We start from the raw sequence: 16,950 nt of genomic DNA, 5'->3' as shown, positions 1-16,950 counted from the left end.
CAAGTGGCCGAGTTGATGGGACTCGTTGCACTTACACCTACAGACGCTAGTAGATAAATTGTGGCGGAAACAATGCTGTCTGGCACTTGATGTGGGTGAATGACGAAAACAAGCACAAATAACGCTGGATGAGGCGACGACAGTCACTCTGGTTATCACTGTGGTTATCACGGAGGATTAGTTAAGAGACAATATTGTAAACACATTTATTGCTCACTCGCACACACAACAAAGAATGGCTGTTACACATCTGCGCACTGAAAGTTCACACAAGAACAACTAGTCTAAAGAAGGAAGGTGCCAAAGATAGGGCGCTCTGCGACAGATACGTCACAACTCCGGCACTACCGCACGCTTCTTAGGAGACCAGACTGGAAGCATAAAATGCTTTCTTTCCCACCTAACATTGTATTCTAATTACAAACAAGAATGATGAAAATTCCTAAATTATACGCAGGACAATTTTTCTGAGTGAGCTATGTGTGATGCAAAAGCATACTGCAGGAATTTCACCGTATTGTTGAATACTGAAGCCACTGAAGGTATTAATTACAGTCAGTCATCTGGTAATCTCTTACCTCCTTCCTTATCCGAGTCGCTTGCAATATGTATTTTGCTTGCAATATGTAATTAAAAACAAGAAGCCGTACATTATTCATAAAAAAAATGATGATGAATTTTACAATTACGAGATGTAGGTAATTCAAAGTGAACGGGAAAAAAATGGACTGAGGCGAGACTTAAACCAGGAAACCATGAGCTGCAGTGAGTCATTGAGCTATTACAGTACCGATTCCGCTGTACTCTAACGTGCACGTTTGTTACAACTGTATCCAATATAGTCCCTCGGGAAACTTTGAAATCGATTTTCTCTGTAAACGTATGACAAACATTACACAAAAACCCATATCTCAGCACGTGTTGCACACGTATGTTTCACTGCGGGACAGGAAGCAGCCTCACCATTTTCATACTGCTTATTAACAGCGCGACAATCAGAGCACAATGCAGAGGCTGTGACTACACGCGATTTTTTAAATAAAAACTACATAAACGAAGCGTATTTAAGAAAAACATTGATGGCTGTTAATACATTTGAATATCTTGAAGTTTCATTTAACGTAACTTAGTAATTATATATGTAACACCTAAGTAGGACCTACTTCTGAGAACGTAACAACACCAGTGTACGTGTGTTACGGCTTCTGACCAATTATCGCGTTTGTGTTTGTTTACGTCAGGTTTATTCTTATGATGAGCGGAGTGTAGCGTCTCCCAAGCGCCTACGGTTTAATAGGGGAAATCTCGAATTTTGGCGCGAAAGTGCTCTGTCGGGAAGTTTCTAGGAAGCAAACGATATAGCAGTCATAGTAGGTAGGTGCATTGTTATCAATTATTAGAAAGGACATTTATAATGGTACCCATACACTTGGTCTTGAACAGTATAACTGGGTTTTCCCTTCGTGCCACACAAAGGCGAACATTTTCCTCCTTTCAACAAGGATCAAATCAATTCTCTTGTCATTTCCATTAGCTCCCCGTACTATGGACCAGCAGTTGGAAAAGACTCGATCTCGAGAATACCTGCTTCCTGTGATGAAACTTCCTGGCAGATTAAAACTGTGTGCCCGACCGAGACTCGAACTCGGGACTTTTGCCTTTCGCGGGCAAGTGCTCTACCAACTGAGCTACCGAAGCACGACTCACGCCCGGTACTCACAGCTTTACTTCTGCCAGTACCTCGTCTCCTACCTTCCAAACTTTACAGAAGCTCTCCTGCGGACCTTGCAGAACTAGCACTCCTGAAAGAAAGGATATTGCGGAGACATGGCTTAGCCACAGCCTGGGGGATGTTTCCAGAATGAGATTTTCACTCTGCAGCGGAGTGTGCGCTGATATGAAACTTCCTGGCAGATTAAAACTGTGTGCCCGACCGAGACTCGAACTCGGGACTTTTGCCTTTCGCGGGCAAGTGCTCTACCAACTGAGCTACCGAAGCACGACTCACGCCCGGTACTCACAGCTTTACTTCTGCCAGTACCTCGTCTCCTACCTTCCAGGAGAGCTTCTGTAAAGTTTGGAAGGTAGGAGACGAGGTACTGGCAGAAGTAAAGCTGTGAGTACCGGGCGTGAGTCGTGCTTCGGTAGCTCAGTTGGTAGAGCACTTGCCCGCGAAAGGCAAAAGTCCCGAGTTCGAGTCTCGGTCGGGCACACAGTTTTAATCTGCCAGGAAGTTTCATATCAGCGCACACTCCGCTGCAGAGTGAAAATCTCATTCTGCTTCCTGTGATGTCTCTTCAGTTCTTCTACGGACGCTTTGGCGTCAATCTGACCACTACAAACAGAAGCGAGACTTACTGCTCAACTGCACAGAGTGCCACTGAGTTGACTTTGCCTACACCATGCATGCCTCTGTTCTCTGCTGCATGGTGTTGCAGTAAACGACTCGTGGCAACTCGAGATGACAACACAGCTTGCAGTGATCTGTTCCTGAGGGTCTGTAGTGACACTCTGTCTATAACCTCTGGCCGGATTTGAGCTGTTGTCATCCGTCTGTTTGTCAAAGCCAGTGTGAGGCACTAGCATACTCCTTGGACGTCCGAAAGAGTTGTTACCGATAATCAACTCGCTCCCCATAGAATCTCGTGAATTTAACTGCAGCTGTAGCGCAGTGGAGAACTTAATGAATTTACTTTGTTAAACAGGAGAGGCCCAAAGATAAGCCGAACGTGAGTCTGTAACTCACAAGATGATAAAATAGGGATTTCATCGAACTACTGAATGGAACAATGTTCACTATAAAACCCTGTTTATTACAATTTGCTTTGGACTTCAAGTTAAACACGAGTACATAAGGACGTGATATCATCATATTCACTGAATATGGATACAAGTTAGAACGGAATTAAAATAACAGCATCTCGTCATGGAGACTGGGTAATGAGATTGAGGTGAGTGCATTAAAAGTCACAAAACATCTGGGAGACCGATTAATTTCGCGGAAATCGCACAATGATGGTTAAATTTGGAAATTTGTGGTAAGGTCTTATGGGACGAAACTGCTGAGGTCATCGGTCCCTAAGCTTACACACTACTTAATCTACCTTACGCTAAGGCCGACACACACACCCACGCCCGAGGGAGGACTCGAACCTCCGACGGGGGCAGCCGCGTGGACCGTGACAAGACGCCCGAGACCGGGCGGCAGTGATTGTTAAACGTTAATCAGAGCTGGACAGAAAGAGCTACAGAAAGAATTGGACATGCATATATTGAATTCGAGATTTCTAATAAATCTACTTGCTTTAGAAATGTAAATACCCTAACGTCAATGTGAAAGCTCTGCGTACATCCTGTCACATGGTTTGTGAATCATCCTGTCCCATGGTTTGTGAATTCTGTTGAGGCGCAACACGCTTAGCGGTACCGTTGCCTGCAAGTGGCAGTTATGGTGTCCGAAGATTCCACGTCATCTGGCTTGTGCCAAACGTATCACTCTCAGAATCGAAGTCTCTCTCTCTCAGCTGAAGCATCTCCTAGCGATTCTTGGCTGAAGAAGGTCTATTGAGCGCTGCCAGTCCGAAAACAGTGTTTATTTGTGCATGATTTTGTGCACCAGTGACAGTGATTGTTTCCAAGTGTCGACTGATCAGGTTCGTTGTAATAATGCAACAGTCACCCTTCCATACTCCAGTTAAACATGATTAGCCTATCATAAGAGTTTTTAGTGCTGCACTTCAGAAACAAGAAGCTCCTGACTCCCGCCGGTTGTCCTATTCTGTGTTTTAGCCAACCAGACCTTCTCCACATAAGTACAGTGTGTGCAAATTGCCGTGACCGCTAGATGCGCAGTCGTGTGGGGAAGCGTGGGGAGAGCGCCAGTGGTGGGGAGTCGCGCAGAGCGCTGTAGGCGAAATGCCGTTCTAAACTGAAACCTACATTCACAGTTTTGGTAAATACGAAGCAGGGCCCCTCCATGTCCGCACTTGCATGGTGACCATTCAAAAAGATCTGTCACCTCTTCTTTGGTTAGTATCTAAATAGAGTTACGCCGAGAATGCAGCGATTTATTTCCGCCTGTTTTTTTTATTTTTTTAAAATTTTTTAACCATTTGTAACTATCAGGGAAGAGTCACGAGAAGGGAATATTGAATAAACGCTACACATTTCTCTTGTTGCCATGTTGAAATTTGCTTCTCTCGCCACAACTCAACGGGGTTTACACAGTCTCACCTCACTAACACGCTGTGCGGACTCAGTTGGTAGAAAATTCTGCATCAGTGGTTTATTACGTTTTTATTAAGTGGGGAATTGACAAAATATAAGGTCAGCATCTTAAAACCCACAGCATTTCTCGTTTCACTGGCTATCAATGACCCTCAAAAATTATACTCTTCCATTGGAAAAGTCTGTAGTTAGTGGAATAACACAGGAGATAATGAAGTTTTGCATAATAACCATACGGTAAAATACTCTCCTCTTTGTGGGCTATCATTTTCCAAAATCTCATTTCGACATCTCAAACTGTTTACGAAATATGAGGAATGTTGTGGATGTTTCACTCTGGCTCTGTCGCTTGCGCAGTGCGATCGCAAATGAGCGCGCTACGTCAGATCAGTTTTCTCGAGGCTGGCGACAGATAGAGACGACCAACCAAGTATAAAGCAAAATTAAATATGTTAGCTAAATTACTATTATGTAATATGCCTCAAAAGCAAAATCATAGCGACCGCTATTTTTCATTACAAACTTTTTCCAATACCGCTCAGTGTCTAACTTCCACGTAAATATCACAATAACTAAGACCATTAACGAAACGATGGGCACATCATAATGAACCTTACAAAGCTACAAGTAAAGCAAAAGTGGAATTTCTTACCGAATAGTTCTGGTAAAATCGTTTGCGAAGGATTGTAAGGCTTGCGCGTCGATTCTGTCATCGCTGACCCGCCGAAAGGTGGCAAACACTTGTCAGCCTCCCCTTCTGAACAAACGAATGAATTCGCCCGATCTTAGGACGAAAACTGGTCACCCACCATATCCTGGGCGACCGATGCAGCGAACTCTCTTCTCCCACTCTAGGTTTTGTTGGTATTGTCTAACTGCAGTCATTCTTACTATTTCTTAACAGAATCAACAACAAGGCAATGAGGCCCCGGATGGCCTACTGTCTCACATTACTTCAGAGATTTTTATCTTCTTATTTCTTTGGATCTAGAGTTTCCCAGAATACTGGTTTCCTGCAAAGGGCAGAGCGCCGCGATGCTGCAATCCCTTAATGTCTGTTCGCGGCGCATCTCTTCGGCGCCATCGGACTACCCACGCTAAAGCACAATACAATGGACTTCGTCGTTTAGGACGCAACAAAGATGGTGCATCTTTGCTTGCTCTGAATTTTCCATGGAGGCATAAGGAGGGAATTTTCTACCTGCGCCCCTCATTCCCTTGTCGCCATTCCTGCTTTGGAAAAGATTCTTACAGACGGGACGCAGGATGTCTCCCTGCTCAGCCGGCTTCTGCTCAACTTGTACTCAGTAAGATTCCCAATTATATTTAGACAGATTTCCAGAAGAATTTAATATGGAATTATAGCGACTAGATGTGCCAATCACTGACATTAACTTTAATCATGTATTCTTATTCTAACTTGCGTTTAATCCATATTGGATGGTGTAACCTCCCCACAGAAAATTATGTATGACTAACAAAGTTAATAAAAATGGAGCCATGAAGCAATATCGTCCCCACAGAAATATTTAAATAAAAAAAATAATAAATGGGAGCCAAGTGTAACCTCCCCACAATGAATTCTAATGACAATGACAATTAAATGTGAGAATCGCAATCTGATCCAAATGTGAGCTCCCCACAAAAATAATGAAAGACATACAAAATGTTGCAAAGTCAGTTCCCCACAAAATGAAAGATAATTCAATGATAATGAAATCTCAGTGACAATGAAAACGCAAATTGACCGAAATGTCGATCTTTTGGCCCTGTGCAAAAAAATCAGAATTAATTTCTTACTTCACTAAAACTGCATCCGCTCTTATTTTTCGCCATAGCTTGGAGGAAATGCATCGCACATATTCTTTGAATTTAACTGAAACTTTTGGTTAAGGAAATGGAAGGGAAATATTTTTTTTTCAATTAAATAGCTATTTTGTTAAAAATGCTTTGAAAACAAAATTATTATTGGGGCACTTCTTGAAAATTAATTACAATAAATATACATTACATTACCTGATGTGCGCAATGCAGCTTCGTTACCTTATTTAACAATATACCTCATTTAGCATCTTGACCAGAGACCCATGTCGACGCCCGCGGACAGCGTCGCACTCGCGACTCTTCACACAACTGTACAAGACTACTACTGCCGACAGACTGCTGCTCGCAACTGAATCATCTCGCACGCGCTACTACTCTCTGGTCAGAGATTGTCATGGCTCGCCATCGCTGCATACGTGTTTCAATGGGATTACTAATTTATTGGAATGTAATTATGGCACGTGACAGTTTCGACAGAAACGGTCGCATAACACCAGTCGAGCAGTCCTTCGGTCTTCACGTGATGTGGTCCTGTTGAAACGTCCCATGCCTACCGTTCGTGTCACACTGTTGAGCTGAGTACACCTCGTCACCACTTGTTCTGCTGTCTTTGCACTACACAAGAAAAATGTGTGATCTGTCGTTATGATGCTCCCATGACACTCACGCCAATTATTCGACCTCTCTCAAAGGCCGAAACATGGCGATAAGTGCACGGACATGGAAACATTAGACAGACCAATCAGCAATCATGTACTCACATCATTCTTCTGCTGTAGGAATATCTCCAATAAGGATGAAATTTTAATCAATGTACCCTACTGATACCGAAATACTAGAGTGTTAATTTGGTAGCATTTAGTCAGTGTGTTCACGCTGCAACACTTTCTACATCTACATTTATACTCCGCAAGTCACTCAACGGCGTATGGCGGAGGGCATTTTACGTGCCACTGTCATTACCTCCCTTTTCTGTTCCAGTCGTGTATGGTTCGCGGGAAGAACGACTGTCTGAAAGCCTCCGTGCGCGCTCGAATCTCTCTAATTTTACGTTCGTGATCTCCTCGGGAGGTATAAGTAGGGGGAAGCAATATATTCGATACCTCATCCAGAAACGCACCCTCTCGAAACCTGGCGAGCAAGCTACACCGCGATGCAGAGTTTCAGTTCCATCAGTGTATTATTACCATATCTTATATTGCAATTACTTACAGTGCAAACCACATCACCTCATCTCAGCATAGAGTACGAATATCTTTGGCGTGAGCATTTATATGCACAAAACAGAATTTTTGTCGCCTACGTACATTGGTTCCATCGTCAAATGACTGTGGTTACGGCGTAAGGTTTGCCTGTAAGTGCACTGCGGAATATGAATGTCATTACATCACTGGTACAGACAGATCCCATTCACATGTTCAGTGGATTTTGTACGTGAAATACGTAGGCGTCTTAATAACCTGCATTTGATATATAGAATGAACTTGGCTTAAAACTATGAAGTGATAAATGCAACGTCATTTCACGTGTTTGAGACATGTGTCACAGTTTACTTCTAGCTTATTAATTTGGTATACGAAAAGAAGAGTAGCTACTGCAAATTTTTTCGTTTTTTACTCCGCCTGTATTGTAGAGTATCTGTTTTAAGAAATTGTACGTTAAGAAATGGCTTACGAGTAAGCCAAAATGAAAGGGTCCCGGCATCAAAATTTGGAGCTAAACATGCAGAAAATTAGCGAGTGAGGACTCCAATCCCAAAGAAAGCAGGTGTTGACAGATGTGAAAATTCCCGAACTATCAGTTTAATAAGCCACAGCCGCAAAATACTGACGCGAATTCTTTACAGACGAATGGAAAAACTGATAGAAGCCGACCTCGGGGAAGATCAGTTTGGATTCCGTAGAAATGTTGGAACACGTGAGGCAATACTGACCCTACGACTTATCTTAGAAAAAAGATTAAGGAAAGGCAAACCTACGTTTCTAGCATCTGTAGACTTAGAGAAAGCTTTTGACAACATTGATTGGAATACTCTCTTCCAAATTCTAAAGGTGGCAGGGGTAAAATACAGGGAGCGAAAGGCTATTTACAATTTGTACAGAAACCAGATGGCAGTTATAACGAGGGGCATGAAAGGGAAGCAGTGGTTGGGAAGGGAGTGAGACAGAGTTGTAGCCTCTCCCCGATGTTATTCAATCTGTATATTGAGCAAGCGATAAAGGAAACAAAAGAAAAGTTCGGAGTAGGAATTAAAATCCATGGAGAAGAAATAAAAACTTTGAGGTTCGCCGATGACATTTTAATTCTGTCAGAGACAGCAAAGGACTTGGAAGAGCAGTTGAACGGAATGGACAGTGTCTTGAAAGGAGGATATAAGATGAACATCAACAAAAGCAAAACTAGGATAATGGAATGTAGTCTAATTAAGTCGGGTGATGCTGAGGGAATTAGATTAGGAAATAAGACACTTAAAGTAGTAAAGGAGTTTTGCTGTTTGGGGAGCAAAATAACTGATGATGGTCGAAGTAGAGAGGATATGAAATGTAGACTGGCAATGGCAAGGAAAGCGTTTCTGAAGAAGAAAAATTTGTTAACATCGAGTGTAGGTTTAAGTGTCAGGAAGTCGTTTCTGAAAGTATTTGTATGGAGTGTAGCCATGTATGGAAGTGAAACGTGGACGATAAATAGTTTAGACAAGAAGAGAATAGAAGTTTTCGAAATGTGGTGCTACAGAAGAATGCTGAAGATTAGATGGGCAGATCACATAACTAATGAGGAGGTATTGAATAGAATTGGGGAGAAGAGGAGCTTGTGGCACAACTTGACTAGAAGAAGGGATCGGTTGGTAGGACATGTTCTGAGACATCGAGGGATCACTAATTTAGTATTGGAGGGCAGCGTGGAGGGTAAAAATCGTAGAGGGAGACCAAGAGATGAGTACACTAAGCAGATTCAGAAGGATGTAGGCTGCAGTAGGTACTGGGAGATGAAGAAGCTTGCACAGGATAGAGTAGCATGGAGAGCTGCATCAAACCAGTCTCAGGACTGAAGACCACAACAACAACAACGAGGACTCTATAGAAAATTTTAGGAAATTATTATGATTTTAATGTCTGTGGCACATGTATAATCTTCGAGCATCCTTAAGAAAACGAAAGTATTAATCACACATCCGTTCTCCACGTTACAATTTTCGATTATTATGTCTTCAAAATAAGCCCAATGGTTTGGAGATCTGTCTAAACCGGAGGTAATGGCTCAGAATGCCATTTATAAATCTTGTCTGCAAATGTGAATTGCCCAAGATGTGTATACATTCGCCACATTAATGGCAGCGTAGCCCCACGCTACGAATTTATCTAGCACATGTCTCATTTTTATTGGTCATAAAGACACAAAAAATAGCCCTACTAACTCTGTTTCACTTCATCTAAATGTTTTTCAAAACATAAAGCGCCTGTTACTAGAGTGATAACTGTGGTTAGATCTTTGTGGTACATACTTATCCATGAAACAATTTTTTTGGCGTATTTCGAGTAACATCCAGAGCAGCAACTATTATTCACTACTGCTATTGCTAATCATGAAATGTGCAAGGACAGATCAAAACAGCGTAATATTAAAGGTTCTGGTCTTTAGCTCAAAATTTAAACAATCAACGTTTAAACAGGAGTCACATGACAACTCCGGTTTGAGGGTGACGTGCACTTTACGGTACGTAGATATTTCTAAATTAAACCTCTTATACCGGGTGTCCTTCCTAAGAGTCGTCAAGCGCATTTTCTCTGATCTTTTGGCAGGTATTTGCAATTTCATTTTTGAAATGTGTAGCTAGAGCCAGCCCAGACAAATACTGTTCATCACGTCTTTAACGCGACGCCCACGTTCATAGAAAGCATCGCCTTGTTTCAGTAAAAAAAAATAGTGTCCCTGTTAGTACATAACAGTAAAACAAATATCGCTGGACTAATCTGGGGCCACTATATCTAATAGCCACATAAAAATTCCGCTTTAAAAGTCATTTTGTTTGTAATGGACAACAAACGGATGCTTTCTGTCGACAAATGGCGGCACGTTGAAGACGTAGTGAGGAGTATGTTTTTGGGCTGACTTCAGATACACTTTGCGAAAACGAAATTGCAAATATCTGCGGAAACACAGGAAAAATGCGCCTGGCTACTCTTTGGAGAGACACCCCCTGTACTTGGTGCCTATATACGTAGTTCATGCCTAAAGGGTGGTTCAACATACATTAAAAATAACCAAAATTTTTACATGTATGTATGCATTAAAAAGTCTAGGAACATGGACAAATTCCGGAAATGAGCACTACAATGTAGAAAATTGGTATTAGAAATAGGCCAGCCATGATCTTAAAAGGACTGAACCAGTACTAAAAAGAAATTCCTTACAGACATTTTAACAGTTTTCTACGAGTGTAGCCGGTGCGAATTTCACCTTGCTAAGTTTGCTATACAGATGGTGCTAATTTCACCTTACTAACAAGTATTTGTTGTATTTTCACCAGTGACTATTAAAATTACAACACCAGAGAAGTATACCAAATATCAGAACTTTACTTAATACAATGTACATGGTACAAGAGGAAGAATGCACAATTAAATTTGTTGGTGAGATGGGGGTGTATAGGGAGCGATATTTAAAGCACAGAGCTGCCACATTTGGAAACAGCTATCTCTAACCTGAATGAAAATCGAATTGATCTGAGTTTGGTTGACAGATAAGGGTAGATCATTCCATGCAATTTCAACTCTATTTCACAGTTCATAAATCGAAATGTTTTGGAAGTAGTGGCCATCGAATGCCACAGCAATCAATGAACAGAAGTTTTCGATGGGTGAAAGTTCTAAGGAAAGTGATGGTCAGCGCAACAGCTGAACACCCTCTGTATCGAAGTAGGTCAGCACAAAACGAATAGTGCACAACTGCTAGCCTTAAACTCTATACATATAATGCCTGCTGTTCATATTATCGGCTATACGAACCGGAGGCACTGTTGTGTACCCAGTGACTCCCCATACCATCACTCCATGTGCGGGACCCTATGATAATGATGAAAGTGCTCTGATAACGTTCATTCACGCCGGAGTCTTCTGTGAACACATCCATAGTGATACTGTATGCAGATCTGGGACTTGTATGAGAATACGATGTGGTGCCACTCCTGTAAGCAGCATTGCCTTGGTCGCGCCGCTGTCGGTGCGCCCTCTCTAATGCCGTCTCAAGAGAAGTGCACCAAGTGACTGCCTGTGATGCTTCAGAGGCCATCATAGTTTTGGTGGGATACTTGTCTTGTTTGCAAACAAACCCATTTGCTCACACGAGATACGTGACATGGCTGTACAATCCCGCCCGGTTAAGTCAACAGTCTGTCTTAAAGGTACCAGTCGCTTGGGGACGTTGAGATCCAGCATGGCGTTGAATATGGCCTTCCTGAATTATTTATATTCACATGACAGTCTAGGGTTCCCGACAAATGCAAGCAGCAATACTTTAGAGCAAGAAAACGCCATCTCGATAGGCTGCGACCCTGACCCTGACCCTGTTTGTGGACATTGTTCCATCTTACATCAAGTATAGCACGACCTTCTCACAAGCGGACAACACTCAAACACCATTTCTAAACGAGAGAACTGCTACGAAATCTTTCCTTGTGAAGGGTGTAGATGCGTTAGTTCTACTTCCTTTGTGCGGTTACAGTGAAATGCTAATCGTTTGTACGAGAGTTATTCGGAAAGTAGGGTCCAATTGGTCGCGAAATGGAAGCCACTGTGAAAATCAAAAATATTTTATTTGCAACAGTTAGCTACACCTTACAGCTACCTCTTTACATAGTCGCCACTCCGACTTAGCAACTGGTCATAGCGTTGTACCAACTTTCCAATCCCCTCGTCATACAAGACAGCTGCCTGTGCTGTCCACCAATTCTCTACTCTGGTCTACAGCCAACTGTTGTCTTCATAGCCAGCGGTTCATGTGAGCACAGGTGAAACTAAGGGCTACTCGATTATGGGCTGTATTGTGGGTGAAGAAACACTTCCCATTGAGAATACTCAGAACATCTTCATTGCCTCAGTAGAGTCCAGCTGAGAGCTGTCATGAAGAGAGAAATGCATGACAGTTATGTTATGTAGGCTCCATGACATCAGGTGAAATTTCTCACCAGGCCCTCATATGTAGCAGAATACATTATTTTCTAGACATCTTTAACTGCTCCCTGTGCGCTCAGAAATGTAAAGAGCATACTAGAGACATTGTGCGACAGATATGTGCAAAGTTTCATCAGGTTCTCATTGTGGTTTCCATTTAACACTCGATTGGACCTTACTTTCCAAATAGCCCCTGCATATCCAAGCATATACTGACATGGCCTTCATGCCAGTTTGGCATTTGTTGTATGTCACTTATATACTGCTGAAAAAAATGCAACACCCTCAATGATGAGGTCATATTATTGACAAGTGAGGTGCAGGTTCTTCAATATAGTACTCTGCCCAAGCAGACCTCAGAATGTCCAAAGGTTCTGACCAATTCTGTGTCGTCCTCAGCCAATAGGTGTTACTGGATGCAGATATGAAAGGGCATGTGGCCAGCGCATTGCTCTCATGATTGTTGTCACTTTTCATGACGGAGCTGCTACTTCAAATACAAGTATCTTCTCAGTTGGCCTCAAAAGGGGTGAATGCAATCTGCTTTCCAACAGGGCTTGGCAGACCTAGATGGTTACCCATCCAAGTGCTAACAAAGCCCAATAACACTTAAACTTCGGTGGTCTGACAAGAACCAGTGTTAACACTACAGCAAGGCCGTTGCCTACATCACAATTGAAAATTCAGACCAAATGAAACTAATATACCACAGTTAACGGTGCCAAACCAGTCACATGAGTACACATTGTACCTCTCTCTGGGGACAACACAGGCTTGTACTCTCACACAAAAAAGATCATAAAGATGCAGAAATATGTCCTGTGGTAGACTGCTCCAAGTGTCTTGCATCTTTTGTTGCAATTCGAGAATGGTTCTTGTAGTCTCTGGACAACGAGTAAATTCCCGCTTCACCATGTCCCATACATATTCAATTGGTGGCAGACCTGGTGATCCTATAAGCCAGGGCATTTGCCATACGGTGCAAAGAGCACATTGCGTTGCAGCAGCCATATGTGGAGTGCGTTGTCGTCCTGAAAGAGCACATCGCCATCCAGTCGAAAAATGGCAGTAACATGAGGATAACAACCTGTGCAATGTAGTAGGCGCTGGTTATTGTATTCTGCTGAAACACCAAATGTGACCACGAGTTCTAAATGACTGCCGCCCACACGCCATGAAGCCTGGAGTGGGACTGTGTGTCGTCACGGTTGTGGGTGAATGTATTCCTGAAGATGGAGCTCACCTGGTCTACGCCATACACATGTGCATCCATCTCTCACAGACAGACAGAAACTACTCTCACCACAGAAGACAACAGAGCGCCATTCCATTATTCAGCCAATTCTTTTCCATTATTCAGCCAATTCTTTCACACAATAGGGTAGCCATGCTAGGCAGTACCTTGCTGCTGCTGCTGCAAGCAGACAGTTCCCAATGGTCCCTGATGACGCAGCATCTGCAATGCGTGCCTGGATTTCGTACCTGGCTGATGTTCAGATGGCCACTGCTGCTTGCAGGATGAGTAGCTCTTGATGTGTGTATATACAACATAAGACTTCCAGAATGTGGTCTACGGATGTGGATATTTTCCATAGACCACTGTTGAAAGCAGCAGTGCGCCACCAGACCATTATATCCTTCATGTGCAGCAATCTGTCGATACCTCCATCCAGCTTACCACAGGTCCACAATGCATCCCCATTCAACTGGCTAAAGTTGTTCAGCTGGAATGTATATTCTTCTGGAGGGCATGGTCGTAATCTATAATGAATGTTGGAAACACTGCTCACCTCTAAACCCAGCACAGTTACTGCCTGCTGAGTCAAACAAAAGACATGCAGACAGGCCTCTAGCGCCATCTGATCTCCAATGACTGAAAAACAGATCTCTAACGTTATAAACCCTCAGTGTGCATATAATGTACCATGGTGCCACTGTTTCATTTTGTTCCAGCAATTTTAATGGCTATCTGTCCATTACAATATGCAAGTAAATATTTTTCAAATTAACCAAAATAAAAGCCTCTCTTTTGTTTGCAATAGTATTTTTTTAACTTAAAATTTTCTCTCCATTTCACATGATACAACAGAGAAGAACTTCAATGCAGTAATGTCTTTCTGAGAATAGTCCTTTAAACATAGCTCTGATTTCTCTGCTAACATTGAGCTGACATCACCAATATAATGTACCCCACATTTTGTTTTACTGCCTTAATTTGAGTTTCAAGGTACCATGTTGCTCCTCCTTGTTACTGGAATCGTATATTTCTGGAGCAGGCATCAGAAGAAATCCTGTTTGCTCCAGTCATTTAATTGCTGAAGTGTGAACTGTTATATACAAATTGGTTCTGAATTCTTGGTTTCTCAGAGGCTGTAATGGCAACCTAGGCACTGTACGATTCCTCCAGGTTCAAGGCAGGCTAAATCCTTGTGAAAATTATAAAATTAGACATACAGATATTTATAGCTTCATTAGCGGAGCTCGCTTTCTGTGATGTGCCTCTTTCCTTGTTAAGTTCAACAGTATAGAAGAGTTATTTCACAAAGTAAAGTATAAAGTGCAAAAAAACTGGCACACTTTCCTCATTGTCTGGACCTTACATGTCACCAGGCTATAGTGTACATCTCATAGGAAGGTGTGTGTCTGCAGAGGCAGAAAGAGAGAGGGGAGGGGAGGGGGAAGGAGGAAGTGAGACAGAAACAAGGAGGGTATCAGTTGTTGTATACACTCTCAACAGCATTTGGCTATTTTTTTTTAAATTCACAAACATAAGAACTGAAACTTTACAGTATATGAACTTTAAGTATTTATAAATAATATTTTTACATTAAAAGCTATTGTGACATAGCTATAGACACTTGCAAAAATTAGTTCTCTTCACATTTCACATCATATAAAATACTGTAGACAAAACCTTATGTTGGCTTAGCAACAAAAATTTCAGAAGTAGATCAGAATTATTTGAAAAATGAAGAGATTTGCTACAAGGAAACCTTGGTCTTGACATATGCATTGCAGAGATAATCTTTACGTTACCAGAGTAAGTGTATTCTTCTGAGAGTGGGAGCACAACCTTTCAAATTACTAGTATGGAATATAATACTATTACACTGACATTTAACATTAGTTCTGTAATGCCAAATCAACCATGAAACTATTTAGTTTGAGGCTCACCATTATGTTATTAAAGTAAGTAATAAATATAAATCTAAGTCAGTGTCTTTTTGACTGAAAATTAAGAACAGTACAGTGTTTCTACATTGCCATCTGGACAATATCTTAATGTAGGTGATTTGTGTTGGTCTGTCTTCAAACTTTATGTGCTGCAGTCACAGATGTAAATCTATGGATGCCTGCAGAACCTACTTGACAAATTTAATGAAGTGTTTGCATTGTTTGAGACGTTTATGGGGCGATGATAATGAAGAAAGAGAAATCTTCTTCTTGGAATACATCCTCCTCCTCCAGGAAAGTGCCAACTTAGCTGCCAATGGACAGATTACATCAATGTCTCCCACCAAGTGATCCAAAACATGTTAGCAGACCAGGCAAACATTGTCCACTAATTTGCAACTGACAAGAATGAGAGAACAGGAACAACATATATCACATGTTAGAGTAATGTTATGTTACAAAATGGATCCCTAAACTCATGAATGAAATGCATAGCAGTTAAACATGCAGAAAATTTACTTGTCTGTAACTCTTGCAAATCTGGGAATTAAAAATTCTAGTATATGTAAATTGATATATGGATGTTTCCAATATGATTATAAAAACTACAGTTTCTCAATTCTCTTTTCAGAGTGACGGGCACCTACTGTGTGAGTATCACACATGGAAGGGACTGCAAATTTGACTGAGTGTGATGCAGTCCTTAGTATTGTTTTACAATGAAATGTGAAGGCAGCAGCATCGACTGTTTGTTGGAGGAGACCACATCTGCTTATGCCAGATGCCCAGTAAATGGTTGTAGTTATTCAGTTTAGTATGCTGACTCAGTGAAATGCAGATTTTCGATGTTGCTCATAACAGCTGTTCAGTGGTGGCATCAGCTTGAAAATCTCTTTTGTCACCTAAGTACTGGACCAAGATCAAAAGAACTTTCCAGTTAACTATGTATTAAAATGTGCATAGAAACATTTTCTGGTTAACATTAGCAATAATCATAAAAAATTGTGAAAAAAGTTGTCACTGCTTACCAGAGTTATAGCCTAGTTTAGTGGACACCCTCCATTGATGAGAATATCTTCAACTTTAATGAAGAAGAGAGGGAATAGACAGTGTCTTTCATTCATATTTAAAATGTGTATGTTTAGCCAAGTCCTTCACTTGAGTCATCCTGTGAAAAGGATCACAGTATTACCTTGCCACTACATACCTTTTGTATCATAATATTTTCACCACATATATTTAAATGGTAATGGAAGCCCTTTAAGTAACAACCAATTATATCTAATCAATCAAAATACAATTTTAACTTAACTAATTATTGTAAATTCTGACAGTACCACATTTGGTTAAAAATAAAGTGTTTTCACTAAAGTCAAAATTGAAAGGTGTACACTCAAAGTGTCAGTTGATTTTATTGTATTAATGAAAGTGAATTACTCAAACTTGCCTCTTGTCTAAGATCACAAATATGTATTCCAACAAATAAAAATGAAACATTGTTGAAATTATAAAATTTGATAAATTATGTTGCATTAAAATGAAACAAAAAAAATTA

The 16,950-nt window shown here is 41.3% G+C and overlaps 1 protein-coding gene across 1 annotated transcript in view; it reads left to right on the top strand.

The window, feature by feature from the left end:
• The window catches only part of LOC124802793 (lipase member H-B), an 89,421-nt gene extending 72,694 nt beyond the window's left edge, over positions 1 to 16,727 (top strand). Inside the window, exon 6 of the mRNA XM_047263795.1 lies at positions 16,027 to 16,727. Coding sequence (XP_047119751.1) covers positions 16,027 to 16,084 — 58 coding nt within the window. The 3' untranslated portion in view covers positions 16,085 to 16,727. The remainder of the gene's footprint in view (positions 1 to 16,026) is intronic.
• The last annotated feature ends 223 nt before the right edge of the window (positions 16,728 to 16,950 follow it).

This window comes from Schistocerca piceifrons, chromosome 6 (genome assembly GCF_021461385.2).
Source record: "Schistocerca piceifrons isolate TAMUIC-IGC-003096 chromosome 6, iqSchPice1.1, whole genome shotgun sequence".
Lineage (NCBI taxonomy): Eukaryota > Metazoa > Arthropoda > Insecta > Orthoptera > Acrididae > Schistocerca > Schistocerca piceifrons.
This window is presented reverse-complemented; position numbering and strand designations above follow the sequence as displayed.